Genomic DNA, 23,941 nt, shown 5'->3' on the forward strand with positions numbered 1-23,941 from the left:
GTTGTTTGAGACACCACCCTCTCTACACTCCCCCCACACACACACACCTTGCCCCTCCCGGAGTGAGGAGCTTCAGTTGCATGGGATGCAGGGGAATGAGCTGTCACCACTAGGGGACACTGCAGGGAAACCAGTTCAGGTTAGGCAAGTGCCAGGTACTCTTCCTTCTCCTCCAAGCAACCCTCCAGGAGTGCGCCCCTACATGTACTGGTACTTCCCAGGGCAGTGGGCTCCAGGCGGTCCTGCTGGGCAGTGCCTATGTAGGTCTGGTGAGGCAGAGTATAATAAGGGAAAGCCCCCTTGGTTTCTGTCTCACTGCAGGGACCCAGCAGGGAAACCCCACAGATCCCAAAAGGAAAGTGGGCCTTGGGGAAGACCAAGAAACCCCCATCTTGTCCCTGAAGATGGAAAATCCAGGGTGGGGCTAAGGGTGGAGCTGTGCTGGAAGGGAGACCTGTGGTTGATGCAGCCCAGCCCTGACAGCCATCCACAGAACAGAAACACACAGAGCAGGATTATTCTGGGACCTGGCTGAGCCCCATCCTGACCTCATACAACCCCAACCTAGTGAGCCCTGACCCTGGTCATCAGCAGAACTCTTACTCCAGCCCAGGCATGAGCCTTCTCTGTCAGAACCTTAGCCACAGCCCGAGCCCTGTGCCCAATCGGGATTGAGCTCTAAGTTCATTCTTGACTGGTCCCAAGCAGAGCCTCCAGGTCACTGATGGCTCTGACCCCAAACACAGACAGAGCCAGGACGATGACCCCAGACAAAGCTCTAGACCAAGTCCAGCCCTACACCATATCCTGGTCCTGGTTATAGACTGAGCTCTAATCTTAAATCTCACTCTGGCCAAAGCTGAACTTTTGGCCCTGAATGGGTCCATTCTCATTTGCCCTGACTGTGGCTGTAGACTGAGCCCTCATCCTGCCCGGACTGGGACCCCACTACTCCACACAAAGCCCTATCCCAGCCCCACGATGAGCTCCCCTCTTCCTTCGCACTCCCTCCCTCAGCTACCTGGTAAACCAGAGAAGAGTAGGATGACTCAAAACCCCAAATCCTCTCTAATGGGCAATCCCCTTACCTGGCCATCCATCTTCTAAAGGACTGTGAGCTGGTGATGGCACTAGGATGATAATGACAGAGCAGAGAAACAGGAGGATTTAGTCTGTGGAATCTATCAGTTCCCTAGAGCAGTGGCTCACCTGGGGAGCGGGATGTGAGGGGAGGGCTGGTCCCGGGAGCTCAGCAGGGGGTCTGGAGCTTGGATTGACTGAAACCCCAGCTTCCCGCCACCCCCCACTGTGCCTCCCGCCCCCTCTGGGAAGGGAAATGACATTTCCCCATTTCAGCAAGGGGTGGTGAGCAGGGAAGACTGAGTGCAAAGCCGAAAGTACAAGCAGACGGAAAGTGAAACCGGTGCAGCCCCCAGTATAAGACCCCTGCCCGGGAGATGGCTGGCCACACGGGCTGGGCCCTGCTATGGGCCAGATGGCAGGAGACCTTGGCTGGCGTGAGTTTGAGACCAGGGCTGGGGGCGGCGGGGTGCTAAGCGTGGCTGAGACTGAGCAAGGGATGGGAGGGCTTGACTGTTATGGATGGGGGCAACTACTTGGCCAAGACTAAGAATACAAGATATAGTCGACTGGAGAATGGGAATGAGTCTGGCATGAATAGGGGGGAGGACAGGGGCGGAGGGGCGATGGTTCAGCCAGGGCCAGGCAGAGGACAGGAAGGCTTGACTGGCCTGAATGGAGAGAGGTAGGCAGCCAGTTTGATTAGGACCAGAACCAGGCAGATACATGAAGAGTTTGGTTGGAGTGAATGAGCAGGGACCAGACAGTTTCGTTGAGAACTGGGGCTGGTAGAGGAAGAACAGCAGGAGGAGTTGGCTGGGGTATGGGGCTGGGGCCAAGGAGTCAGCAGCCTAACTAGGTCAAGGGTCTGTAACTTGGAAGGAGGTCCAATCCACAGTTGGTGACTCAAAGAGTCAGAGGCTAGAACCAGAGCCACAGGAAGAGGAGCAGATGGTAGGGCCACAATAGGGAGTAAGGGCTGGAGGCTGGGGATAGAGCCAGGGTCGAGGACCCAGCATTGGGTACAGAGCGTAAGGGAGAAGCCATGGGAAGGGTCTGGAGCTCCAGAGCTCAGACAGGAAGCAGGGGGTGAGTTCAAAATGGCACAGCTCAATTCTGGGTGGGGGTATGCACTTTCCCTTAAAGTAGAGCTAAGAAGAACCCCACACTGCCTTAAGTCTCTGTGATACCAGAGTGGTCTCCAATCCAGGGGAGCCTGAATGCTGGGGGTCGCAGGCACCTTCCCCCCACCTCTGGAAGTACATTGCTGAATGAAAGTACCCAGAAGTGCCCTTTAGTCTTTATTTACAGGACAATTTGGGGAGCAGAGCCCAGGGATTTGGGATCAAGAATGGACAGGCAAGAGCCATGGAGAGGAGGACGAGCAGAAACTGACTTAGGCTTAGAACCTAGTTTTGGTTTGTGTTTCGAGAATTGTGTAACTCCAGTGATTGCTAGATTTCCTCTCCTTGATGGAGAGACTACCAAATACGGCCCTCTTCCCAGAGCTCCCACCCTAGGGCTCCTCTCCCTCTGTCCAGGAAATACAGGGCAGGAAGTACTTTCAGAAATCAGCTTGTCAGACTCCCCCATTTTACAGATGGGAACCTGAGGTGCAGAGATAAGAGGTGACTTGCTCAAGGGAAGAACCTAGATGAGAAACAGGTTCTGACTCCCATTCTGGGCCCTCCTCCTCTTCCAGGCACACTCTGTTCCTCAACACTGCAGAGTGACCCACCTGCGTTGGTGGTGGCTGGGCCAATCTGTCCTTCTGACTCCCTGGGGTAGAGTCTCCAGCATTGCCCGCCCACCTCTGGGGCTCTGGTTCAGGCCATTAGAGCTGCCTGGCTAAGCCCAAGGAATTCTCAGCCGAACACAGTGTGCCCACTCCAGGGGAGGTAGCTGCCTCCTCTAAGCTCCCTGGGGAAAGTACACAGGCTCTGCATTTGGGCAGATCTGGAATCCAGTCCTGGTTCTCTCCCCTTCTTGCTATGTGACCTCGGGCTAGTTAACTTCGCTGAGCCTCATTTTTCTCATCTGCAAAATGCACAGGATAATAGCACCCAGACTGCTACATACAGTTGAATGGTTTGTTCACTGAAAAAAGACACTTGGCTAACAGAGTTAGTGGGGGGATCAAGATCCAGCTCGAGATCTGCTTGCAAAGGTGGGTACTCTGTGCAAAGTTGTGTCTATCTTGGAGAAGAGGTACCTTCCTTTCATTCATATGGAGATGCCATATGGTGTCTTCAATAACTCCCATTTTCTCAGCGGCTGTGCGGGGTCAGTGAGATGGTACACAGGGCTTGCCTATAGCGCAGGCTAGAAAAGGCACGTGAGTTCTCAAGCTTTCCCTTCATCCTGGCACCATCTCCCCCCTTCCAGGGCTTGGCCTTTTACTGCTCTCCCTGCTCCTGGCTCGAGCTGGTGTCTGGGGATTCCCGAGACCGCCAGGGAGGTCCCCCCTGAGCCTGCAGGAGTTGCGGAGGGAGTTCAAGGTCAGCCTGCAGCTGGCCAAGAAGCTGTTCTCAGAGGTTCGGATCCAGGCCCACCACTTTGTGAGTCTCCCCATGCAACTGGTTTGGGGAATGGGCAAGCCCCCATTCCCTCTGGCCCCCACTAACAGACCTTACCCCACAGGCTGAATCTCAGTTGCCAGGAGTAAGCCTGGACCTCCTGCCTCTGGGAGATCAGCTCCCCAACGTCTCCCTGCCCTTCCAGGCCTGGCACAGCCTCTCTGTGAGTTGGGGGCTGGTGGAGGGGGGCAGGAGAACTGGCAGTAAGGCTGGGCTGGGTGGATGGAGATGAAGTCGGGGATTGAATGGAAAATGGATTTGGGAAGGAATGGAGGAAATAGATCTGGACGAGGTTGAGTATGTCATTGGATATACAGCTGGAATACAGAAGTGGTGTGAGAATGAGGCTGCACATATGGAGGATGGATGGGATTGGGATTAGGAGTGGGACTAGGGTAGCAAGGAGGTTGGAGACAGGATAAAAACACAAGCTAGTTGACGGACAGGAAAGGGAATGGTGAAGAAGGGGAGAGAGTGGGGCTATGGACAGGGAGTCATGGGATGGTGGAGATGGCGTTGGCTTTGATCCTCAGCCTTTGAGCCTTCCTGATCCCTTCCTTTCTCTCCCACAGGACCCAGAACGACTCTGTTTCCTCTCCATGATGCTTCACCCCTTCCATGCCCTCTTGGAAAGCCTGGGAAGCCAAGGGGGCTGGACTAGCTCTGAGAAGATGCACCTGTGGACCATGAGGCTGGATCTCCGGGATTTGCAGCGGCATCTCCGCTTCCAGGTAGAGTACCCACCCACCTGCTCAACTCCCAGAGACCAACACACAAAATTGAAGCTCATTGGCTCCCTTTTAAAAACATCCCCTGCCCAAAGGTTGGGTAAGTTTGGAGGGAGATGCTCTAGATCCTCTGTGTGTGTGTGTGTGTGTGTGTGTGTGTGTGTGTCCGCGTCCCCGGCTCTGCTCCCTGAATCTCTGCCTTCCCATGGAGTCTTGGTCTGAACAGCTCTGAAGCACCCAGAACAGCTGCTGGCATCAGCAGGGCCTGCAACAAAGCTGGTTCCCTTCTCCTTCAGCCTCTGATCACCAGCTCCTAAACATTTCCAAGGGAAACAGGCACTTTACTCTTAAACAAATAGAAAATGCCAGCAGCATAAAAAAAAACAAACAAAACAAAACAAAAAAACAACAAAAAACTAGCTATACCACTTTTCTGCCTGTTTTGTATCCTAAGACGACCCTGAAGAGAAGAACTTCTGGAATTCCAAATGCCCAGGGCCATCCTGGATGAGTGTACCAGCTCCATGAGCAGCATCTTACCCTGTGACTTCCATTTTCTCGAACCAAAAAAGCAGGCGGGGCCCCGTGAGATGATGACATAATGGAAGATCTAAAGTAGGGGCTGCCCAGGGAAATCATGATCTTGTGGTCTCTGATGTCATTCTGTACCATTGGGCACAGAAAGGAACAAGGGTTTGCTCCTGGCCTCCCCTTGACCATTGTCTGACCAGTGGGCCTCTCCTGGCAGGTGCTGGCGGCAGGACTCAGCCTTCCTGAGGAGGAGGAGGAGGAGGAGGAGGAGGAGGAGGAGGAGGAGGAGGAGCAGCATGAGGAGAGGAAAGGGCTGCTCGCAGCGGCTCCGGGTGGCCCCTCCCAGACAGCAGTGCAGCCCTCCTGGCCTCAGCTCCTCTACACGTACCAGTTGCTGCACTCTTTGGAGCTCGCCTTGGCTCGGGCCGTGAGAGACTTGCTGTTACTCTCCCAAGCTGGAAACCCAGCCCCACCCGTGGGGCACTCCACATTTGGCTCCCAGCCCTGATGGAGCGACTTCTCAGCCCCATTCCTTCACCACCCTTCAGGACCTGGGGGCTGGAGTCTGGGCTGGCAGGACAGCCTGCATCCAGCTCATTTGCCTTAAACAAGGCAAGGCTCCACCGGCTTCCCACCCCAACCCCTACTCAATAACTTAAGACACCTCCAGTCCCTGCCAGATATTTATTTCTTGGATATTTATTTATTGGTTAGGGAAACGATGGTTTATTTATTGTTTCAGAGCCTGCTAGTTGTCCTCGGGCGAGACCACCTTGCGGGCTGCCTAATAAAGCACTCTCATCTTCCCTCCGAGTCAGCTTCTTTTCAGAGAAGGGGTACCTGACACCCAAAGGGCAAGGGCCTGGGATGGGGTCTATAGCCTCTGGCCACCCTGGACCCCTCTCTGATCCTAAGTTCTGGGAGCTCCTGGGCCTACCTTCCTCCAGTCTGGCTACTGGGCTGGTTGTTGCCATAGTAACCAGCAGAGTCACGAGTTTTTGAAAGCTCGAGGCCAGTGATCTGTTTGCCACCAACCTCTGATTGCAAATGGAGCTCCGTAGACCCTCCTGACCCCTTTCCACTGGGCTAGCTCCTGCCCCAGAGGTTTGTGTGACTGTCCCCCAGCTCTCTGAAGTCCTGGCTGGGGACTGGGAGCAGTCAGGGAGGGAAGGCTATGGGGACTACTGTCCTGTCCCCTTGGTCCTCCAGACAGCTGAGGCAGATTAGAAAGGTGGTCGGGACAGGCCATGAGAGGTGGTCCCAGGGGCCAGGGAGTCCGTCACCACATTGCCAAGTCATGCTCTTCCAAATCATGGTTCTAAAAACGTCTGGCTCTGTCTGCTCCACGAATGACACACGGAGAAACTGAGGCCCAGAGGGTGGGAAGGGTGTATCCAAAGTGGCAGAAGGAGATAGGCCAAGCAGGGTTCAGTGCACCCTCTGAGGACCCTCTGAGCCTCATCCAGGGCCTAGCTCCCAGGGGCTCAGGGCCTTCCCTAGGGTTTCGGTTGGCGCAGTCGGGCTTGCAGTTCCTGCATCATGCCGGAGTGTGCCAGGCCAAACCTGCAGATGGAGACAGATGATGGGAGCCGGTCCCCCAGGGTCTGTGGCCTCCTCCGCACCCCAGCCCCGCCACCTCACTCTGTGCTTACCCACGTCCCAGGGGCCTTCTGGTTGGCAGTGGGGTCCCTTCAGGCTTTGGGGGACTTGGCTCTGGGGGTTTCTCTGGCTGGAGAAGGCTCTGCTCAGGAGGTGCCAGCTCTTCCTCAGATGGGGGGCTGGGAGGCTCTTCCTGCTGCTCTGGGGCTCGGGTCCCACGGAAAGAGGGCCGGGAGCGTCGCAGCGAGGAGCTGCGAGACAGGAGGACACGGCTCCGGGGGATAGACACGTCCAGGAGAGACCCAGGGAGCGGGGCCTGCAGGGAAGGAGGCACAGAATACCGTGGGGCCGGATTCGAGATTCTGCTCTGCCCAGCCCTGGTCCCTAGCTGGAGCTCTCACCTCGCTCCAGCTGTTGAGGGCATCCCCTCCGGCCCCATGCGGCCTAGGCTTGGCCTCTGCAGGCTCCTGGTTTGTTGACTGGTCCTCCTGGCCCTGGCCATCCTCCAGGCCTTCTGGAACAATGTCCTTGGCTTCTGCTCCCTGGTCTGTAGTCACCTCAGCATCCTCCACATCAAGGGGCCTTCGTGCCTCTCCCTCAGGGTGGTGGTCTCCACGCTGCCCCTCCCTGCCTTGCCCCTGCTCCTTCATCTGCCATCCCACAGCCTCCTTTTCCAATAGCATCTGCCCTCCTCGGAGGCTCTCAGCCTCCACAGTGGCCACAGCCCTCTCTGCCCTCACCACCTGGGAGCCTGAGGTAAAGCCATCCATCCCACAGCTTCCTTCTGCCACTGCAGGTTCCCTGACCTCAGCCCACTCTCCCCTGGGCTCATCCTCTCTGGCCTCCAAAGCCTCTGCTTGGCCTTCTCTGCCAGTCACCTCCTCCGCTGAGCCCTCCAGGCAAAACTCCGGCCCACCTTGGTTTTCTCCTGGTGCAGCCTCTACCAGTTCTTCGCCTCCCCCAGCCTCCTGCCTCCCTTCTGAGTCCCAAGCTTCCCCAGCCTCTCTTTTGGGCCCTTCCCCAGCTCCAACAGCCCTTCCATCCAGAGCTGCCATCTCCCTCACTATCTCAGTAGCTAAAGAACTGGCCCCTGGGTCCTCGCTGTCCTGGAGGCTCAGAGCAGTCTCCTCCAGCCTCCAGTCTCCACTGGATGTTGTGTCTGCCCCCCAGGGCACTCTGGCCTCCACCTCCTCATCCTCTGTTTCTCTGGCATCTGACTTTCCCAGTGACTGACCTGTCCCTGCATCTGCCCCGTGCCTTCCACCCAGCTCTTGGCTCTCTGGTGCAGGGACCTCTCCCTCCTCTGCTCCACACCCTGCTTCCTGGGCTTTCTTCCACTCCCCGATTGCCTCCAGGACACCTGAGAGGGTAGACTCTTGGGCTCCCTTGGCCTCCTCTGGTGCCTGGCCTCCTGAAGCCTCCTCCTCCTCCTCTTCAGCACCTGCTTTTTCTTCCTGGGCATCCTCTCTCTCCACACCCATTCTCTGGTTCTCCCAGACTTCTGCCCCAGGGGCACCAGGCTTTACATTTCCCATGTTCCTGGGATCTTCTTCCAGGTTCTCTTCTGTCTCTCTGCTCAAGGCTGAAAGGCCCCAGAGCTCTTCCTCACCCCCCTGTCCTTCCCCAGGCTGCTCTGTCAGGGTCTGGGGGCCTGCCATCAGCTCAGCTTCCTGGCCTGCAGTGACCTCATGCTCAAGGTCACCCGACATCACCCCCTGTGCTTCTGCAACTGTCTGAGCCTCCTCCTCGCTCCTCTCTCCGCTGAACTCCTTCTCAGGACTGCTGGTCTCTGGGGCTGCCTCCAGGTCAGCATCCCCTTCAGCCTCATTTGCCACTTTGTCCTTGGGCGACTCAGCCTCTACTGCCGAGCAACCCTCTTTCTCCTCTCTAGCCATCTCTGCCTGCGCCACCTCCTCCACACTGGCTGGAACAGTCCCGATCACTGAGGCTTGCCTCCCCTCGGCCTCTATCACTCTCTGATCTGCCTGGACCTCAAAGCCTTCCTCTACCTTCCTCTCTGACCCCTGGCCTTCTGTAGCCTCTCTCCCTGCTGTCTGGTCTTTAAATGCTTCTTCCATGTCCTCAGTTCCCAGGGCCTGGGTCTGTTTGGGGGAAAACCTCATCTCAGCCTCTCTATTCTCATCCACCTCATCCTCCTCATCCTCCTCATCCTCCTGGTCTCCCCCGGAAGCCTCCTCGAATGCCCAGGCCTTCCTGGTGCCCTCTGAGATCCTTTCTCCTGAGACTTCCCCATATTCGGTCTTCCTGGCTCCTGAGAGGTCATCTCCCTTCCCAACTGAGGTTGTCCTGGCCTCTCTCCAGCCTAAAGGTATCCCATCCTTCCCCCTACCTAAGGCTGTCTCAGCTTCCTCCTCCCTGCCTGAGGCTGTCTCAGCCTCTTCCCCACCTGAGGCTGTCTTGGCTTCTTCCTTTTCTGAGGCTATGCTCTCCTCTCCCCTGCCTGAGACTGTCTCATCTTTCCCCCTGCCTGTGATTGTTCTATTTCCCTCTCCACCTGAGATCCTCTCATTGCGCTCCCCACCTGAAGTTGTCCTGGCTTCCTCCCAATCTGAGGCTGCGTCATCCTTCTCTCTGCCTGAGGCTGTCCCATCCTCCTCCCTGCCCAAGGCTCTTCTATCTTCCTCCTCCCTGCCTGAGGCTATCCCAGCTTCTTCCCTTTCTGAGGTTATGCTCTCCCCTCCCCTGCCTGAGACTGTCTCATCTTTCCCCCTGCCTGAGATTGTCGTGTCCCCCTCCCCACCTGAGACTGTCTCATCCCCCTCCCTACCTGAGGTTGTCCTGGGTTCCTCCCTGTCTGAGGCTGTCCCATCCTCCTCCTTGCCTGAGACTATTCTATCCTCCTCCCCCACTGAGATTTTCTCCTTGTCCTCCCTGCCTGAGGCTGTCCCATCCCCCTCCCCACCTGAGGTTGTCCAGGCCTCCTCCCTGCCTGAGACTGTCCTAGTTTCCTCCCTGCCTAAGGCTGTCCTGTCCTCACTTTCTGTCCGTGGCTCCTGTGTATCCTGTGCCCTCATGCTTCGACTGCCCCTGAGGACCACCCTCACCTCTTCTTCCTTCCCAGCTTCTTTGGTTGCAGACCCCTGGATCTCCTCTGCAACTGCCTCCTTGACCTGCTGCTCTAATGACTCCCTGTTGTCCCCTGCTACTTTCTGCCCATCAGCACCTACCTCCCCCTCAGGGTCCCTGTGCCAGGTCCACTGTGACTCCGCCTCCTTTGCCACCTCTGGTTTTCCTTCCTTGACCTCTTCCGCCTCCTCCTCCTGTTCCCAGGTTCTCAGTGTCTCCTCTCTGTTCACTTCCTGCTCACTGGGCCCTCGACTCTCCTGGACTTGGCTGCTGTTGTCTTGACCAGCCTCAGACTCTGCCTCGGACTCCTCTCTGGCCTCTAAGTGGGCACTTGGTCCCTGGCCCCTGGCAGCCTTGGGTGCCTCCCGGACCCCAATGTCCTGCCCATCTGCCTGAGACCCATGGGAGCTGCCTTCTTCCCAACCCCAGGTCTGTTCTGTAGCTGAACCTCCCTCCTGGCATCTTCCAGCCTCTCTGGGCCCTCTCAGCCCTCCATCCTCCTTGCTTTGGCTGCCTCCAAGGCCCTCCAGGGCATCCTGGGCTTCCTTCTCTTCGGTCTTCCCTGGCCTTCCTGCAGCCACCTCCCCCAGTTCCTCGGCTACCCTTGCTGCCTTCCTCTCTGCGGTGGGGACCTCATCTCCCATAAGGTAGGAGACAAAGGAGCTGAGGGAGTCCTGGAAGAGAAGGGGGAAGGGACAGAGGCATTAAGGGGAGGCCCAGCCCTCTCCCTTGGGACTTTGGCCCAGAGGAACTCAGGCCACAGAAGGGCTCTGGAATCTGGGAGGGGAAAGAACTGGATTTGCAGGAGGAAGAGGAAAAGGTTAGATTAGGGGTAGGTGGACATGTCTGTAGAGGTCGGAGGATTGAAACCCAGAAACACTCAGGCTAGAAGACTACCTGATCCTGGGGAAGGGATCTCAAGTCTGAGGAGAGTTTCAAAGGGAAGAAGGAAGGTGAGGCCCCAGGGAGCAGAATGAAAGCCTCTGGCATCTCTTTGCCCCTCTCACCAGTGCTCCCCTCAAGGCCTGATGCAGCCCAGGGAGATGTAGCCGAAGGAAATCCATCCTGTCTCTGTCTGTGTGTCCAGAAAGCTGACAAATGACTGTCCCCACCCACGGAGACAAGCCAGTCTTCCCCAGGGCCCAAGACACTTCCTCTTCCCCTGTGTCTCCCTGACACATCCCCTGTCCAGGCCCTGCCCACCTTCTGCAATGCCTCAGTAGCTTCCAGCCCTGGCTGGGAAATGGGCGTGTATCACACAGAGAGCTCAGGTGCATATCTGGAGCTGAAGGGCGAGGGGGGAGGCCATAAAGAAAAAACTTGGAAGCAGGAGATCTCAGAACTGGGGAGGGGGGAGGGGGCTGTGGCAACTGCAGCTCAAGTGACTCAGGTCTTGTATTCACACCTCAGCCATTTCCGGCTCCCCCCCAAGCCACAGCTACTCTGTGAGAGGAAGCTGGGGTTTGTGGTTCCTGTTTTGCCTAGGGACAAGGAGTAGGAGAGAAGAGGAGCTGGTAAGAGCTCTGGCTTCTCATTTAAGGGTCATTAATGCTTCCCCAAGGGGAAGAGGGGGCTGAGTTAGTGGCTCCAGTGCCCATTCCCTCATCCGCAGTCATTGTTGCGAAACAAAACTTGGCTAAGCTTTGTATTGTGGTTATTTGTGTCTACCTCCCACCCTCCTATGAGTTCCTTGAAGGCAGAGGCCACGTAGGACATGTTGCTGAGTTTGCAGGGCTCCACAGGCCCCACATAGGACACCATTTTTCATTGGTTGAGTAACCTGGGAAGCAGACCAGAGGGGACACATTTCAAACAGCAGTCTGAGGACTTGGTGGTGAGAGAGCTGGTAGAGGTGGGCACCAGCCGTAGAAGCCCATAGAAGAGATTAGCAGGGGAAGGACTCAATGAAGAAAATTCAGGATGCTGCTTTACCACCTAGAGGAAGGTAAGAGAATAATCACTTGGTATTTTGGACTATGTGAAGTGGCTTTGATCTGTACCTCATCCCCCAATCCCCTCCCTGATCACCAATTCGAGGAACTAGATGAGGTCAGAGAATCAGAATCTTTGACCTTAGTATCCTCGGGTCTAAGCAGTCTTGATGCAGGCAGGAATTCTGCAGCCTGCGGAGCCAAGCACACCTGCCTCTGGTGCTCTACTTCCTATTGTTAAAAGGGTCTCTAAGGTCAGCTTTAGGTCTAAACTTACATCATCACCAGCAAGTTTCCTTTTTGTTTTCTCATCTGTAAAACCAGGGCTTGGACTATTTCTGTGATATTCTTTGGTTCTAGGATAATTTGGCAAAAGGGATCTCTTTCTTTAATTTTTTTTTTAATTTTTATTTATTTATTATAGTCACAGAGAGAGAGAGAGAGGCAGAGACACAGGCAGAGGGAGAAGCAGGCTCCATGCACCGGGAGCCCGACGTGGGACTCGATCCCGGGTCTCCAGGATAGCGCCCTGGGCCAAAGGCGCAAAAGGGATCTCTTTAATGCTTTGGATGTTGCCAATAGATAGAAATCCTCTTAAGCGAGAGTGATCTTTATTTTCAGTTCTGAAAAGCAATCTAAGGGCAAGAGATAGGAAGTAAGAATGCCTCGAAGCTGGCTTTGTTCGCAGCCAGAAACAGGGACGAGAGCAGCCAGGTGGCCATTTTTATTTCTGGCAATTGAAGGCCGGCAGAGGAGCTGAAGCCGCTCACTGCCATGACTAGTGCTGGCAGGATACCGTCAAGACCTTGGGCGCCGCTAGTGTAACGTCACGGCTCTTCTTGCTGATCCTACCAGCTCCAGTTTTAAACCAGCGGTTCCAGCGTTCCCCCGGCCTCTCTCCGTCCCCCGCCGCGCGGCTAGGAAGGCCTGAAGCGAAGACACAGAGAGCACCCGGAAGTTGTGGTGACCTCCAAGCACGTGATGAGGAGCCCGCCGGTGCTGTCACGTGACCCGCCAACCTGCGGTACCTCGGGGCCGAACTTGCAGCTGCTCTTAAAGGTACAGACCGCGGAGCCCCCTGCTTTAAAGGGGGCTGGGGCAGAGTCCCACGGGTGGGCCGTGGTGGGGGGTGCGAGGGCGCGAGATGGAGCCCCGGGGTAACTCGGTGGGGCGCCCGGCGCGAGTGCAGCGGAGAAGCCGGAGATGGGACTTGCAGTGGGGCGTTGATCCTTCTCGGCTGTCGCAGACCCTCACCCGCGCGGTCGGAGCCAATTCTGGACGCTCCCTGACTTTGAACCCTTCGTGGGACCTGAACTTGATGCCATGGGAGGTTGTGCGGGCTCGCGGCGGCGCCTTTTGGATTCGGAGGGTGCGTATTCCCGCCCGCCCTCCCGAGAGTGACAGCCTCTGCCCCGCAACCCACCGACTTGGGGCTCGGGCGCGGGCTCGGGGGGGACACCTGTGGCACCTTCGTGCACCTGCGAGGGAGGTGGGGTTCATGCTGTTCTCTTCTCGCCCTCGCAGAGGAGGAGACCGCCCCGGAACCTCGGCCCCCTCGGTCTTACCATAAGGGAGCCCTTTGGAAGAACGTGATGGGTTTCTGGTGAGTGGCCTGAACACTTCAGTAGAAGTAAAAATGGGGTGAAAAAAGTTGGGAAGCAATAAGAGGAAAGAGGGAAGAAAGAGTTGAGCTGGGAAAAAGGAGTTGAATTCACAAATATTTACAGAAACCAGTTGGCTTGCCCTGAGGCAGCATGTAAACCTCCAAGACTTCACTCATTTACTTAACCACCTTCAAATTTGGGACAGATTCTCAGATCACCTGTAGGACTACTTACTTTCGTGTTTTTACTCCAAACAGTTCAGACTTTAAATTTGTAAATACATATGTTTTTTATTTTTTTTATTTTCGTCTATCTTTTAAAAGATTTTATTTATTCACGAGAGGCAGAGACATAGGCAGAGGGGGACTCAGGCTCCATGCAGGGAGCCTGATGTGGAACTCAGTCCCGAGACCCTGGGATCACACCCTGAGTGACAGGCACTTAACCACTGAGTCACCCAGGTGTCCCAATACATGTGTTTTTTAAAAGAAATCTTTATTTTATTTTTATTTATTTATTCACCAGAGAGACATAGGCAGAGGGAGAAGCAGGCTCCATGCAGGGAGCCCGACATGGGACTCGATCCTGGGACTCCAGGATCATGCCCTGGGCCAAAGGCAGGTGCTAAACCGCTAAGCCACCCAGGCATCCCTGAAATCTTAAATCACTACTGTAGATAGAAAGCCAGTGTTTTTTCTAATGCATGTTTTTATAAATGCACCCCCACTTTTTAAAAGATCAACCATCTAAAACAAAAGAAAAGGGACGCTTGGGTGGCTCAGCTTTTGAGCCTCTGCCTTCAGCTCACTGTGTGATCCCAGGATCCAGGATGGAGTCCCACATCCGGCTCCCTGCGAGGAGCCTGCTTCTCCCTCTGCCTGTGTCTCTGCCTCTCTCTGTGTCTCTCATGAATAAATAAATCTTTAAAAAAAAAGTGAAAGCTCATCCATCTACTTTCTGAAATCATTCTGATATTGAGCCTTGGGAAATCCTTCTAGGGGCTAACCTAACATTGAGGGCTTGGGTGGCACACTGGGTTGGAAGTGACTTCCCATGTGACTCTGGTAGAGGCCTGTAACCTCTCCGAGCCTCAGCTTGACAGCCGCAAAATGAAAAGAACGGTGAGACCATGTCATGGACTTGTGAAAAGAGCACATGAAATCTCTGGCGCTGGGCGCAGTTCCTTTCCCATCACTGAGTGTAGCTCTGGGAAATGAGAGTAAGCAAAAAAGATCTTTCGTGGGTCATAGAAGGCTTTGGTATTATTTTAATCCCCACATCCCCCTGTGAAGTGGTGAAAAGAAAAACTTGTGTCCCCATTTATACATGAGTAGACCGAGGCTGCTCAAGTTGAAAGCAGCAGTCTTTGAGACCTGAACAGGGTCCTTTGGGCTTTGAGCCCCAGGATCTTTGTACTGCTCCACAGCACATCAGAGATGGAGAACAGTGGATGAGAAATGCCCCAGGAACTGAATTATGGTGGAAGCTTGGAGAGAGTCATCAAGGATGACTTTCTTTCCTTTTTTTTTTTTTAAATTTTATTTATTCATTCATGAGAGACACACACACACACACACACACACACAGAGGCAGAGACACAGGCAGAGGGAGAAGCAGGCTCCACGCAGGGAGCCTGACATGGGACTCGATCCCAGGTCTCCAGGATCAGGCCATGGGCCGAAGGCGGCGCTAAACCACTGAGCCATCCGAGCTGCCCAACTTCTTTTCCTGAGAGGGATAAGGTGTGAACCCAAGTCTGTCATCCCAAACCCTGTATTTCTAACCCTAACACTGAAATGGAGATGGGGTCTGGTGATAGAGAACAACAAGGGAGTTGATTAAAAACCACAAGAGGGGAGATTTGGTGCTAGGACTGTGGGTAGATTGTATTGTAAGCATGGAAGGAGGTTAATACCTGTTTATATGTCAGTTATATCTCAGTAAAATTGGATCAGGGGGGAAAAAAAGTCCATCCTGTTCACTCTAGGCTCCTGGGCCTTTGCAACAACTTCTCTTATGTGGTGATGCTCAGCGCTGCCCATGACATCCTTAGCCACCAGAGGGCATCTGAGAACCAGAGCCATGTAAGTGATCCTCTCTACCACCACCCGACCATGTTTAGTCAGGGGAAGATGAGGGACTCACTCTAGAGCAGGGACCCCTTTGAAAAACTCATGGAATGGGCTGGCCAAGGAGTGGGGCAAGGGGGTTAAAGTTCCCAGTCTCCCAGACCACAGAGCGGAAAGGGTTTTTGAGAATCAAATGGTGCCACCTATGCAAACTCAAATGTGGGTGAGGCCATGGTCTATAGCAGCGTTCCTTAACCCTCGTGCTGTTAATTTTAGGCTGGAGCATTCTTTGTTGTGGGGCTTTCATGTGCATTGTGTAGTGCTTAGCAGCACCCTAGCGGGTCCTCTACCCGCCAGATACTAAGTGTACCCCCTGCTTTCCAGTTGAGACACGAATGTCTCCAGACATTGCCAACTGTTCCCTGGGGGGTATAATCAGTTGAGAATCTCTTGTCTGTGATGAGCTGGAGTGGGGGGTGCTGGAGTAGCCACCACCTTGCAAATCCAACAGGGAATTTGGTCCAAGACCAGCTTTTCGGGAAACCTAATTTTTAATTTGTTTTTTGGATGAATAGCTACAAAGACTTTATCAAATTATTTTAAATGTTAGCATTTACATATTCTCATGTATACATAGAATAGTTATTTGGAATCCTCAGGCCATGGGGTTGCTAATGTGTCCACATGTGAGGTTGGTGGGGAAAAATGAGACCAGGCTTGGAGCCACAGGGCTTTAAAAAATTGGAAATCCTCCTAGGGGTTTAAGAGGAGTAGGTGGAAGAGGAAAGGGTCACTGAGGGAGTTTGGTTTAACTCCACCCTCACAGATCTCCAGCTGAATCTCCTTTCCCGTTCTTCGGGGAAAGGGACCCATTTCCAGCCTGTATGCCTACTGCATGTATATGCCCGCTCCCTAAAATTGACATGGCAAACATACCCAAGCTTCCAGTGGGATAGGGCCTTATAAATATATTTATCTCAGAGAAAATAAGGCACTTTGGGAGCATTACAAGTTCACTCCTCCTATCCACATTGTTCTAGACAGAAAGTAAAAATTTGGGAACCCCAATTTTTTTGGATGAAAGCTCCTGAATGTGTTACCCAAGTAGAGCCCATTTACAGAGCCACATTTGGCCTTTGGGTCCTTAATTTGAACTTTCTACGATGGTAATCTCACCCTCCCTGTTGTGCACTTAGAGAAACTGAGACCCCAAGAGGCCAGACCCAAGGCCATCCTCCAAGTTAGGGCTGAGCTGGGACTGGAGCTAGGCCCTTTGTGTGTGTCTCCTCTTGGCTCTGTGGGTGAAAGATTCTTTTCCATCATCAGGTGGACCCAGACCCTCCGCCTACTGCCCACAATAGCTCATCTCGATTTGACTGCAACTCTGTCTCCACGGCTGTGAGTACCCACCTGGTCCTCCCCAACCCCTGCCACCCCCACCCCTCAGCACCTGGCTGCTGCCATCATGATGATCATAATTAAGACTGAAGTTTCCTAAGCCTTTTCTATGTGTAGCATACATTATCTCCTGTGATCGTCACAGTGCTACTAGGAGCTAAGCACTGTAAGCATCTCTCCCCTGCCCCCCATATTCCAGGTCAGGGAACTGAAGCTCAGACAATGCACATGTCTTGACACAAAGCTACAGAGCAGCAGAGCTGGGACTTGAACCCAGATCTCTCTGACCTCAGAGCCTGTGTCTGTAGCTGGTCAACCTGGCCGGTGTCTGTCTTTCCTTGGCCGCTTGGTTGGGAGGCTTGTCACTGGGACTGTCAGGGATCTCACTCTGTTCTCCTGTTCCAGGCAGTGCTCCTGGCAGACATCCTCCCCACCCTCATCATCAAACTGCTAGCTCCCCTTGGTCTGCATCTGCTGCCCTACAGGTCTGGGTGGGATGGCAGGAAGAAGGGCAGGTGGGATCTGAAGTGGGGGTGGGGGAGGGCGGTAGGGGGAGGCTGGGAGGTTGGGAGGTTAGGAGGTTGGGAGGGCTGGGGAGTTGCAGCAGTGGAAGCTGACCTTCCTCTGCCCTCCCTACCTCTTGCCCCTCAGCCCCCGAGTTCTTGTCAGTGGGATTTGTGCCGCTGGAAGCTTCATCCTGGTTGCCTTTTCTCATTCAGTGGGGACCAGCCTGTGTGGTGAGTGTGAGGTTCTGTGTCAGGTGGGGAACTCAGATGAACCAAAACAGAGCATTGCAGGGGTAGTCTTCCCAACTTCTGAGAGGAAAGGGATTGTTTTTATACCCTCAGTCCTTCTGGGACTGTCACAAGTAGGAGTTGGGAGATGAGGTCATTTTGGAGGGATGGGTGATGGCCAGAGGAGGGTGGGGGTTGAGCTAGGAGAAAATGGATGGAGTATAGGTAGCTGGAGGTGAGCAGGGTCACCAACACCCCGTCATGAGGGTGGCTGAGGCATCAGGGATGAGTTCTCGTTCCAGAGCTGACACCTGGGTAGATAGAGGTACCATTCATTTCCTATAAGAGGGCATGCTGGGAAGCAGGTTGGTTCTTGGTTCTCTTCCAGATCTGAAGCATCCCCTGCCCAGGGGATCTGTTTTTAGTCCCTCTGAGCTGATGCAGAGGAGGCCATGGCCAGATACCTCAGGGGATCAGGGCTATGGGGGTGTGTGGCCACTGGCATGCTTGTCCTCCCTCCAGGTGTGGTCTTGGCTAGCATCTCGTCAGGTGTGGGAGAGGTCACCTTCCTCTCACTCACTGCCTTCTACCCCAGGTAAGCAGGTGGATCAGGGAGTGAGGGAGAGGACCTTCCGGTGCTGGCTGTGATCCTTGCTCATCTCTTGTGTTCTTCTCAGGGCTGTGATCTCCTGGTGGTCCTCAGGAACTGGGGGAGCAGGACTGATGGGAGCATTGTCCTATCTGGGCCTCACCCAGGCTGGCCTCTCCCCTCAGCACACCCTACTGTCCATGCTGGGTATCCCCGCCCTGATGCTGGCCAGGTAGGCTGCCTAGGCTGGGAGGGTGAGGGATTCGAGGAGAGAACTAGATCAGATGCTCCCAATCTTTGGATCCCCACAGCCTTGTAATGTGGGGGTATGGATTCTGGACTGTGATAGGCCTGCTTTGAGTTCTGGAGCTGCTGCTTGTTGGCTGTATGGTGTAGGACAAAGTACTCTACCTGTCTGGTCCGCCTTGCTTCCCCGTGTGAAGCATCTGGTACAGTGTGGGTCCCAAGATGACTTGAAGGGGGCAGGGGTGGACTTTACCTTATTAGTTTTGAGTGTATTAGGAAAACGTTTTAAGTAGCCAATCAAACATGTCATTTTACAGATTATTGCTTAGGACAAGGCCACATAGAAAAAGTGAATTCATTTAAAGGAAAATGATGAGCAAAAAATATTTTGTATAGGAGGAGTGTAAACACAGCCAATATAGAAGAGACTGAAATTTCCAAAGCTCTGGCCCAGCATGGAATGAGTACATGATAAATGGTAGCCAGAGCAATCATTAGAATAACAATGACAAGAAAACAGAGTTGACTTGCTTGGTGTGAGCCATGAGTCCAAACAAGGGCCGGTGGGTATAAACAACAAAGAGACAAATTTCCGCTCCAAAGAAGGAAGCACCTTTCTGTAGTTGCGGCTCTCTGGCACCGGATGAGGGGGCCTACAAGGAGTATAGGAATGATGAGGGGCTGCCCTGGGAGGGCGGGCACTTCGATCTCATCTCCATCCCACCCGTTCCTAGCTATTTCTTTTTGCTCACATCTCCTGAGCCCCAGGACCCCGGAGGGGAAGAAGAGGCAGAGACATCAGCGCGGCAGCCCCTGATAGACAGTGAAACCCCAGAGTCGAAGCCAGGTAGGAGACTTGGGGTCCCTCAGACTCATCACTCTCTCTCTGAAAGGGCACCAGCCTTTCTACTCTACAGTGGACACAGTCAGGAGGGGAGGTGGATGGCAGTGCTGGTTAGGGTAAGAGCCAATTGCATCCATCTATTCAAGAATACTCACTGGGGCACTTAGGTGGCGCAGTCAGTTAAGCAACCAGCTCTTGATTGAATCTCAGCTCATCATATCAGGGTCATGGGATCAAGCCCCCTGGGCTCCACAATGAATGTAGAGCCTGCAAAAGAGCTTCTCAGTGAGTGCTTACGATGTGCTGATCACTAGGGGTACCAGGTGCACAACATGAGGAATGGGGGCAGATTCATAAACAAATAGCTGAATCAGAAACATGTTATTTTCGAGCCTTGGTAAGTGCTGGCCAGACATAAAGCAGAGAGGGCTGCTAGGAAATGAGGGAAATAGAGAAGGGTCCTACCTGGAGGAAGTGGTCCGAGAAAACCTTTTTGAGGAGATGTCATTGGCCTGAAATTTGAATGACAGGGAACCAGCCTTATGGACAGCAAGGTGAACAGGCTGCAGGCAGAGCGAACAGCAGTGGGGGGCACCTGGGTGACTCAGTTGGTTAAGCGTCTGCCTTCAGCTCAGCTCATGATCTCAGGGTCTTGGAATCAAGACCTACGTCAGGCTCCCTGCTCAGTGGGGAGCCTGTTTTTCCCTCTCCTTCTGCTGCTTCCTCTGCTTGTGTCTCTCACTCACTGTTAAATAAACAAATAAAATCTTAAAAAAAAAGATCCTGTGTTGGGAATGAACTTGGATGGTCAAGAAACGGAAGGGGCCAGTGTGGCTGGGTTGGAGAGATAAAGCTATCAAACTGTACAAGAGCTATGGAGAGGTCCCACCCGTTAATTCCTTTTTTTTTTTTTTTAATTGTGGTAAAATATATTTAACATGAAGTTTACCAGTTTAACCATTTGAGAGGGGGGCAGGGACAGAGGGAGAGAGAAAATCTTAAGTGCAAAGGAATCTCACAACCCTGAGATCATGACCTGAGCTGAAGCCAAGTCAGATGCTTAACCAAATGACCTACCCCGCCCCCGCCCTCCCCGGGACTCCTTAACCATTTTTAATTGTACAATCCAGTGGCATTTAAGTGCCTTCATGCAGTGAGTGTGAATGTGGCTGGTTCTTACCCACCAGCACACCTCTGCCGAGTCCATGTGCCAATCTCACCTTCCTTTCCCTCCCCGTTCCCCTGCAGACTCCAGCTCAAACCTCTCCCTTCAGGAAAGGTGGACTGTGTTCAAGGTATGGTTGGTGGCTGTGGCGAGACCCCCACCCTCACAGCCAGTGCCTGCCTGCCAGCTTTCCACTTATGTCTTCTGACTCTTCCAGGGCTTGCTATGGTACATTGTCCCCTTGGTCCTAGTTTACTTTGCGGAGTATTTCATCAATCAGGGGCTGGTGAGTGAGAGTTGCCGGGAGGGGTGCAAGTCACAATAGAGGCAGGGGCCCCACTTGTCTCTGACCGTCTACCCTCTGTGCTCTTTGCTGCAGTTCGAGCTCCTGTTCTTCCGGAACACATCCCTGAATCATGCTCAGCAGTATCGCTGGTAAGAAGAGTAAGATGGGGCAGCAGGATGGGCGGGAGGCTGGGAGGGCCCCTTGATGATGGGGCTGGCAGCAGCTGGGGCCATCCTGCTGAGTAGGGGCCCAGTGGGGCTTCCTTCTCCTCTCTGCCCCCTTCAAAGGTACCAGATGCTCTACCAGGCTGGCGTCTTTGTTTCCCGTTCTTCTCTCCATTGCTGTCGCATCCGTTTCACATGGGTCCTGGCCCTGCTGCAGGTACCAAGCCTGGCTCTCCCTCCATTCCCTCCTTGGCTCCCAGCTACCCAAGACCCCAGGCCTCCTTCCCTCTGCAGGAAGTGTTTCTTGCCCACTGTCAGGTTGTCTGGGGAACAGAAGGCCAGCAGGACTCCAGATCTGTATAAAATGTGTGGTCTTGGGAAACCTGGCAAACGTGGATGCAAATCCCACCTTCTGTTCTCTGCAGTTGTGTGACTTAGGGCAGGTCTCTAAACCAGTCCAAGATGAGAGTTCCTCATCTCTGAATCAGGTGTGGCCAACATCTGCTTCTCTAGGTAGTTATAAAAAATAGAGATGAGAAGAAGTGTTTTAGAGCACTAGAAGTACTTCCTTGATTATTTTCTCAAGCTTCATGCTAAGACACAGGCTTTCAAATAATATCTCTGTGGATAAAAAAAAAAAAAAAAAATCACACACTGGTCTTTTACTCTGGGTGGTTCATTATGATAGAACCAATGATGTAGCCAAGAAGTTATTTACCGCCAGGCTGGTGAGCAAATTTAACTTCCTGTTGCAGAACTATGACAGCCTTAAGTGAACACACACCATTCTCTCCCATGGTCTAACTGAAGTAGCTTCACATAACCAGCCTTCATTGTTTCAAAGTCCGGGGTCTCTTAGCCCCTGAAGGTAACTATCAAAATAAACCTTCCATGAGTCCAGGGAAGTCATTTTTAATAAACTGAGCCTGATTCTAGGATAACAAGATATAGAACAAATCAAGGTTGCACTTGAATGTTTCGACAGTACTGTGTGAATGCCCTGTAGCTTTCTTCCTTATTTTTCTGAACAGTACTGCCCGCCCAGGGCCCTGTACCACCAAAGTCCCAAATTGTTGTGTCAACAATTCCGAACTCAGGGTTCTTCATTAGATGCCACTGACATGGGTAGCTTAGGATTTTAGCTGTAATTTTAACCAAGGCTGCTTTGTAGAATTAGTGGCTTATCATCATTTAATTCTATTACAGAAAGTGTGTAGCCCCATGACACAGACAAGTGTTGGTGGTGTACTGCCAGTCACATTAGTATCACCACATGTGTTCTTTTAAATGCAGACCTCTGAGCTCACCTCAGACTTAATGAATTAGAATCTTCAAGGGCAAGGCTTTTGTGGGTCACAAGGTGCCCAGGTGATCTGTATGTACATTGTGCATGAACCACCATGGCCGCCTACGTATTGGCAAGGCAACCCTACATGCTTAGGCCTGGGACACTGGGATCCTCTGAAGGACTGGGGCACAGAGGAGGGACCTACCCCCGTGGGTGGGGCAAGAGAAGCTTCCTAAGAGACATGAGAACACCTCAGCCACAGTTTCTCAACCTCGGCCTTATTGACAGTTGGAGTTGAATCATTTGTTGCACGGCTATCCCATGCACTGCAAGGTGTTGAGCAGCATCTATGGCCCCTGGCAACTCCCTCCCCACTCAAGACAGCCCAGAACATCTTTAGACATTGCCAAATGTCCCCTGGGTGGCAAAAATCACACCCAGTTGGAAACTGCTGGTCCACCCAAAGCCTCAGTCTGGTAAAATGGTGGGAGAGGGGTGGGCCTCTCTCTTCAGGGAGCCCTTGGGAGGAGGCATGAGAGCCCAGGAGCAGGAGAGATCCTGTTCCTAGTTGAGCTGCAAATAGTGCTGACCAGGAGATGTTAAGTGAGGGAAGGGGAATAGTGTCCAGGAGTGACATGAGCCAAGGTGAGGTTGGGGGAGGGACAATGTCTAGGGTGCTGGGACAGGATAGGAAGGCCTCCCCCACATCCAGGGTCTGGTAGGCCAGCTGGGTGTTGGGATTTGATCCGGTTCTGTCAGCCCTCTCCTCAGCATCTCCCAGAACCAGGGGCCACTGGATGGGATCTCAGCCTCTGGTCCCAGGCTTAGCCTTCCCCTCCACCTGCATCCCTAGTGCCTCAACCTGGCCTTCCTGCTGGTGGACGTGTGGTTCAGCTTCCTGCCCAGCATCTACCTCGTCTTCCTGATCATTCTGTATGAGGGGCTCCTCGGAGGTGCTGCCTATGTGAACACCTTCCACAACATTGCCCTGGAGGTTAGTACCAGCTGGGCAAGGGCTGCGGGGTGGGGGGAATGGGGCGGCGTCTAGGATTGAAGCCTCACCCCTGCTTTCTGCCCTCCCCAGACAAGTGACCAGCACCGGGAATTTGCCATGGCAGCTGCCTGTATCTCCGACACTTTGGGAATCTCCCTGTCAGGGCTCCTGGCCCTGCCTCTGCACGACTTCCTTTGTCACCTGTCTTGACACTCTGGCTTCCCAGGACATGGAAAACACTAACCTAGGCCTACACTGACAGGCGGGCGAGCGCTGGCGCACAGCCCAGAGCCCACTCACCAGCTCTGCTTCAGACTTCCCAAGGGCAAGCAGCGGGGGCGTAGAGAAGTGCTCAGGTCCCATCCCCCCTTTGAGCAAGAGCCCACGGTTTTTGCCTACTCCCAGGCTGGCCTCGGGGAGTTTCTTCACAGTGTGACTTCCTCACAATAAATGCCTGTTTTACCAATTTTATCAGTTGACTCCTGTGCCATTTTTCTTCCTGAAAGAAAAAAACGTTCTTTTGTTATAGAAGTAATAAAAACGGACTTTGGAATATGTGCAGGAGAGCATAAAGAAGGCATTTCAGCAGATCTCTACCTATTCTTTGATACTTTACTCATATACTCATTCATTCATTCATTCACTCATTCACTGTACGGGGCAATCTACATATATTTTTCCCCGATGTAAGTTTTCTATAAGTTTTCAAACATACAGAGAGATTGAAAGAATTCCCAGAATAAGTGCTCATGTATGTAAGACTGGGTTCTATGGGGAACATTTTGCTACAGTTACTTTATCACATATGTAACACTCCATCCAAATGAAGTCTCTTACTTTTGCAATATATTTCAAAGTAGGAGGCTGACTCTAATACACTTCCCTCTGTTTTTTTTTAAGACTATTTTTAAGTAATCTCTACATCCAACATGGGGCTTGAACTTTCAATCCTGAGATCAAGAGTCTCACACCACCAACTGAGCCAGCCAGGTGCCCCTAATATAGTTCCATTTAGATGCTTCAGCATG

General features: G+C 53.3%; 3 protein-coding genes across 4 annotated transcripts; 2 read left to right on the top strand and 1 right to left on the bottom strand.

Annotated features, from left to right (window-relative positions):
- Positions 1-1,361: 1,361 nt before the first annotated feature.
- Positions 1,362-5,721, top strand: IL27 (interleukin 27). 2 transcript variants are annotated; one of them, XM_038539928.1, is made up of 5 exons: positions 1,362-1,517; positions 3,466-3,638; positions 3,721-3,819; positions 4,229-4,387; positions 5,133-5,721. In XM_038539928.1, exons 1-5 carry the CDS (start codon positions 1,487-1,489, stop codon positions 5,421-5,423), a joined length of 753 nt encoding a protein of 250 aa, XP_038395856.1. In that variant the 5' UTR covers positions 1,362-1,486; the 3' UTR covers positions 5,424-5,721. The 2 variants fall into 2 exon arrangements, with proteins under 2 accessions (XP_038395856.1, XP_038395855.1); XM_038539927.1 differs by lacking the exon at positions 1,362-1,517 and adding an exon at positions 1,630-3,247.
- APOBR (apolipoprotein B receptor) lies at positions 5,586-10,769 on the bottom strand. The gene is made up of 4 exons (XM_038539926.1): positions 10,609-10,769; positions 6,916-10,275; positions 6,568-6,830; positions 5,586-6,478 (listed from the first exon to the last, which is right to left on the bottom strand). Exons 1-4 carry the CDS (start codon positions 10,663-10,665, stop codon positions 6,412-6,414), a joined length of 3,747 nt encoding a protein of 1,248 aa, XP_038395854.1. The 5' UTR covers positions 10,666-10,769; the 3' UTR covers positions 5,586-6,411.
- A 721-nt stretch (positions 10,770-11,490) lies between these two features.
- Positions 11,491-23,384, top strand: CLN3 (CLN3 lysosomal/endosomal transmembrane protein, battenin). Its single transcript, NM_001013417.2, has 17 exons — positions 11,491-11,546; positions 12,388-12,591; positions 12,779-12,901; positions 13,057-13,135; positions 15,124-15,220; positions 16,532-16,603; positions 17,009-17,088; positions 17,255-17,340; positions 17,860-17,932; positions 18,015-18,158; positions 18,907-19,019; positions 20,265-20,311; positions 20,399-20,467; positions 20,561-20,616; positions 20,755-20,848; positions 22,773-22,913; positions 23,004-23,384. Exons 3-17 carry the CDS (start codon positions 12,856-12,858, stop codon positions 23,121-23,123), a joined length of 1,317 nt encoding a protein of 438 aa, NP_001013435.2. The 5' UTR covers positions 11,491-11,546; positions 12,388-12,591; positions 12,779-12,855; the 3' UTR covers positions 23,124-23,384.
- Positions 23,385-23,941: the final 557 nt, after the last annotated feature.

The sequence above is a fragment of the Canis lupus genome, chromosome 6 (assembly GCF_011100685.1).
Source record: "Canis lupus familiaris isolate Mischka breed German Shepherd chromosome 6, alternate assembly UU_Cfam_GSD_1.0, whole genome shotgun sequence".
In the NCBI taxonomy this organism is placed as follows: domain Eukaryota; kingdom Metazoa; phylum Chordata; class Mammalia; order Carnivora; family Canidae; genus Canis; species Canis lupus.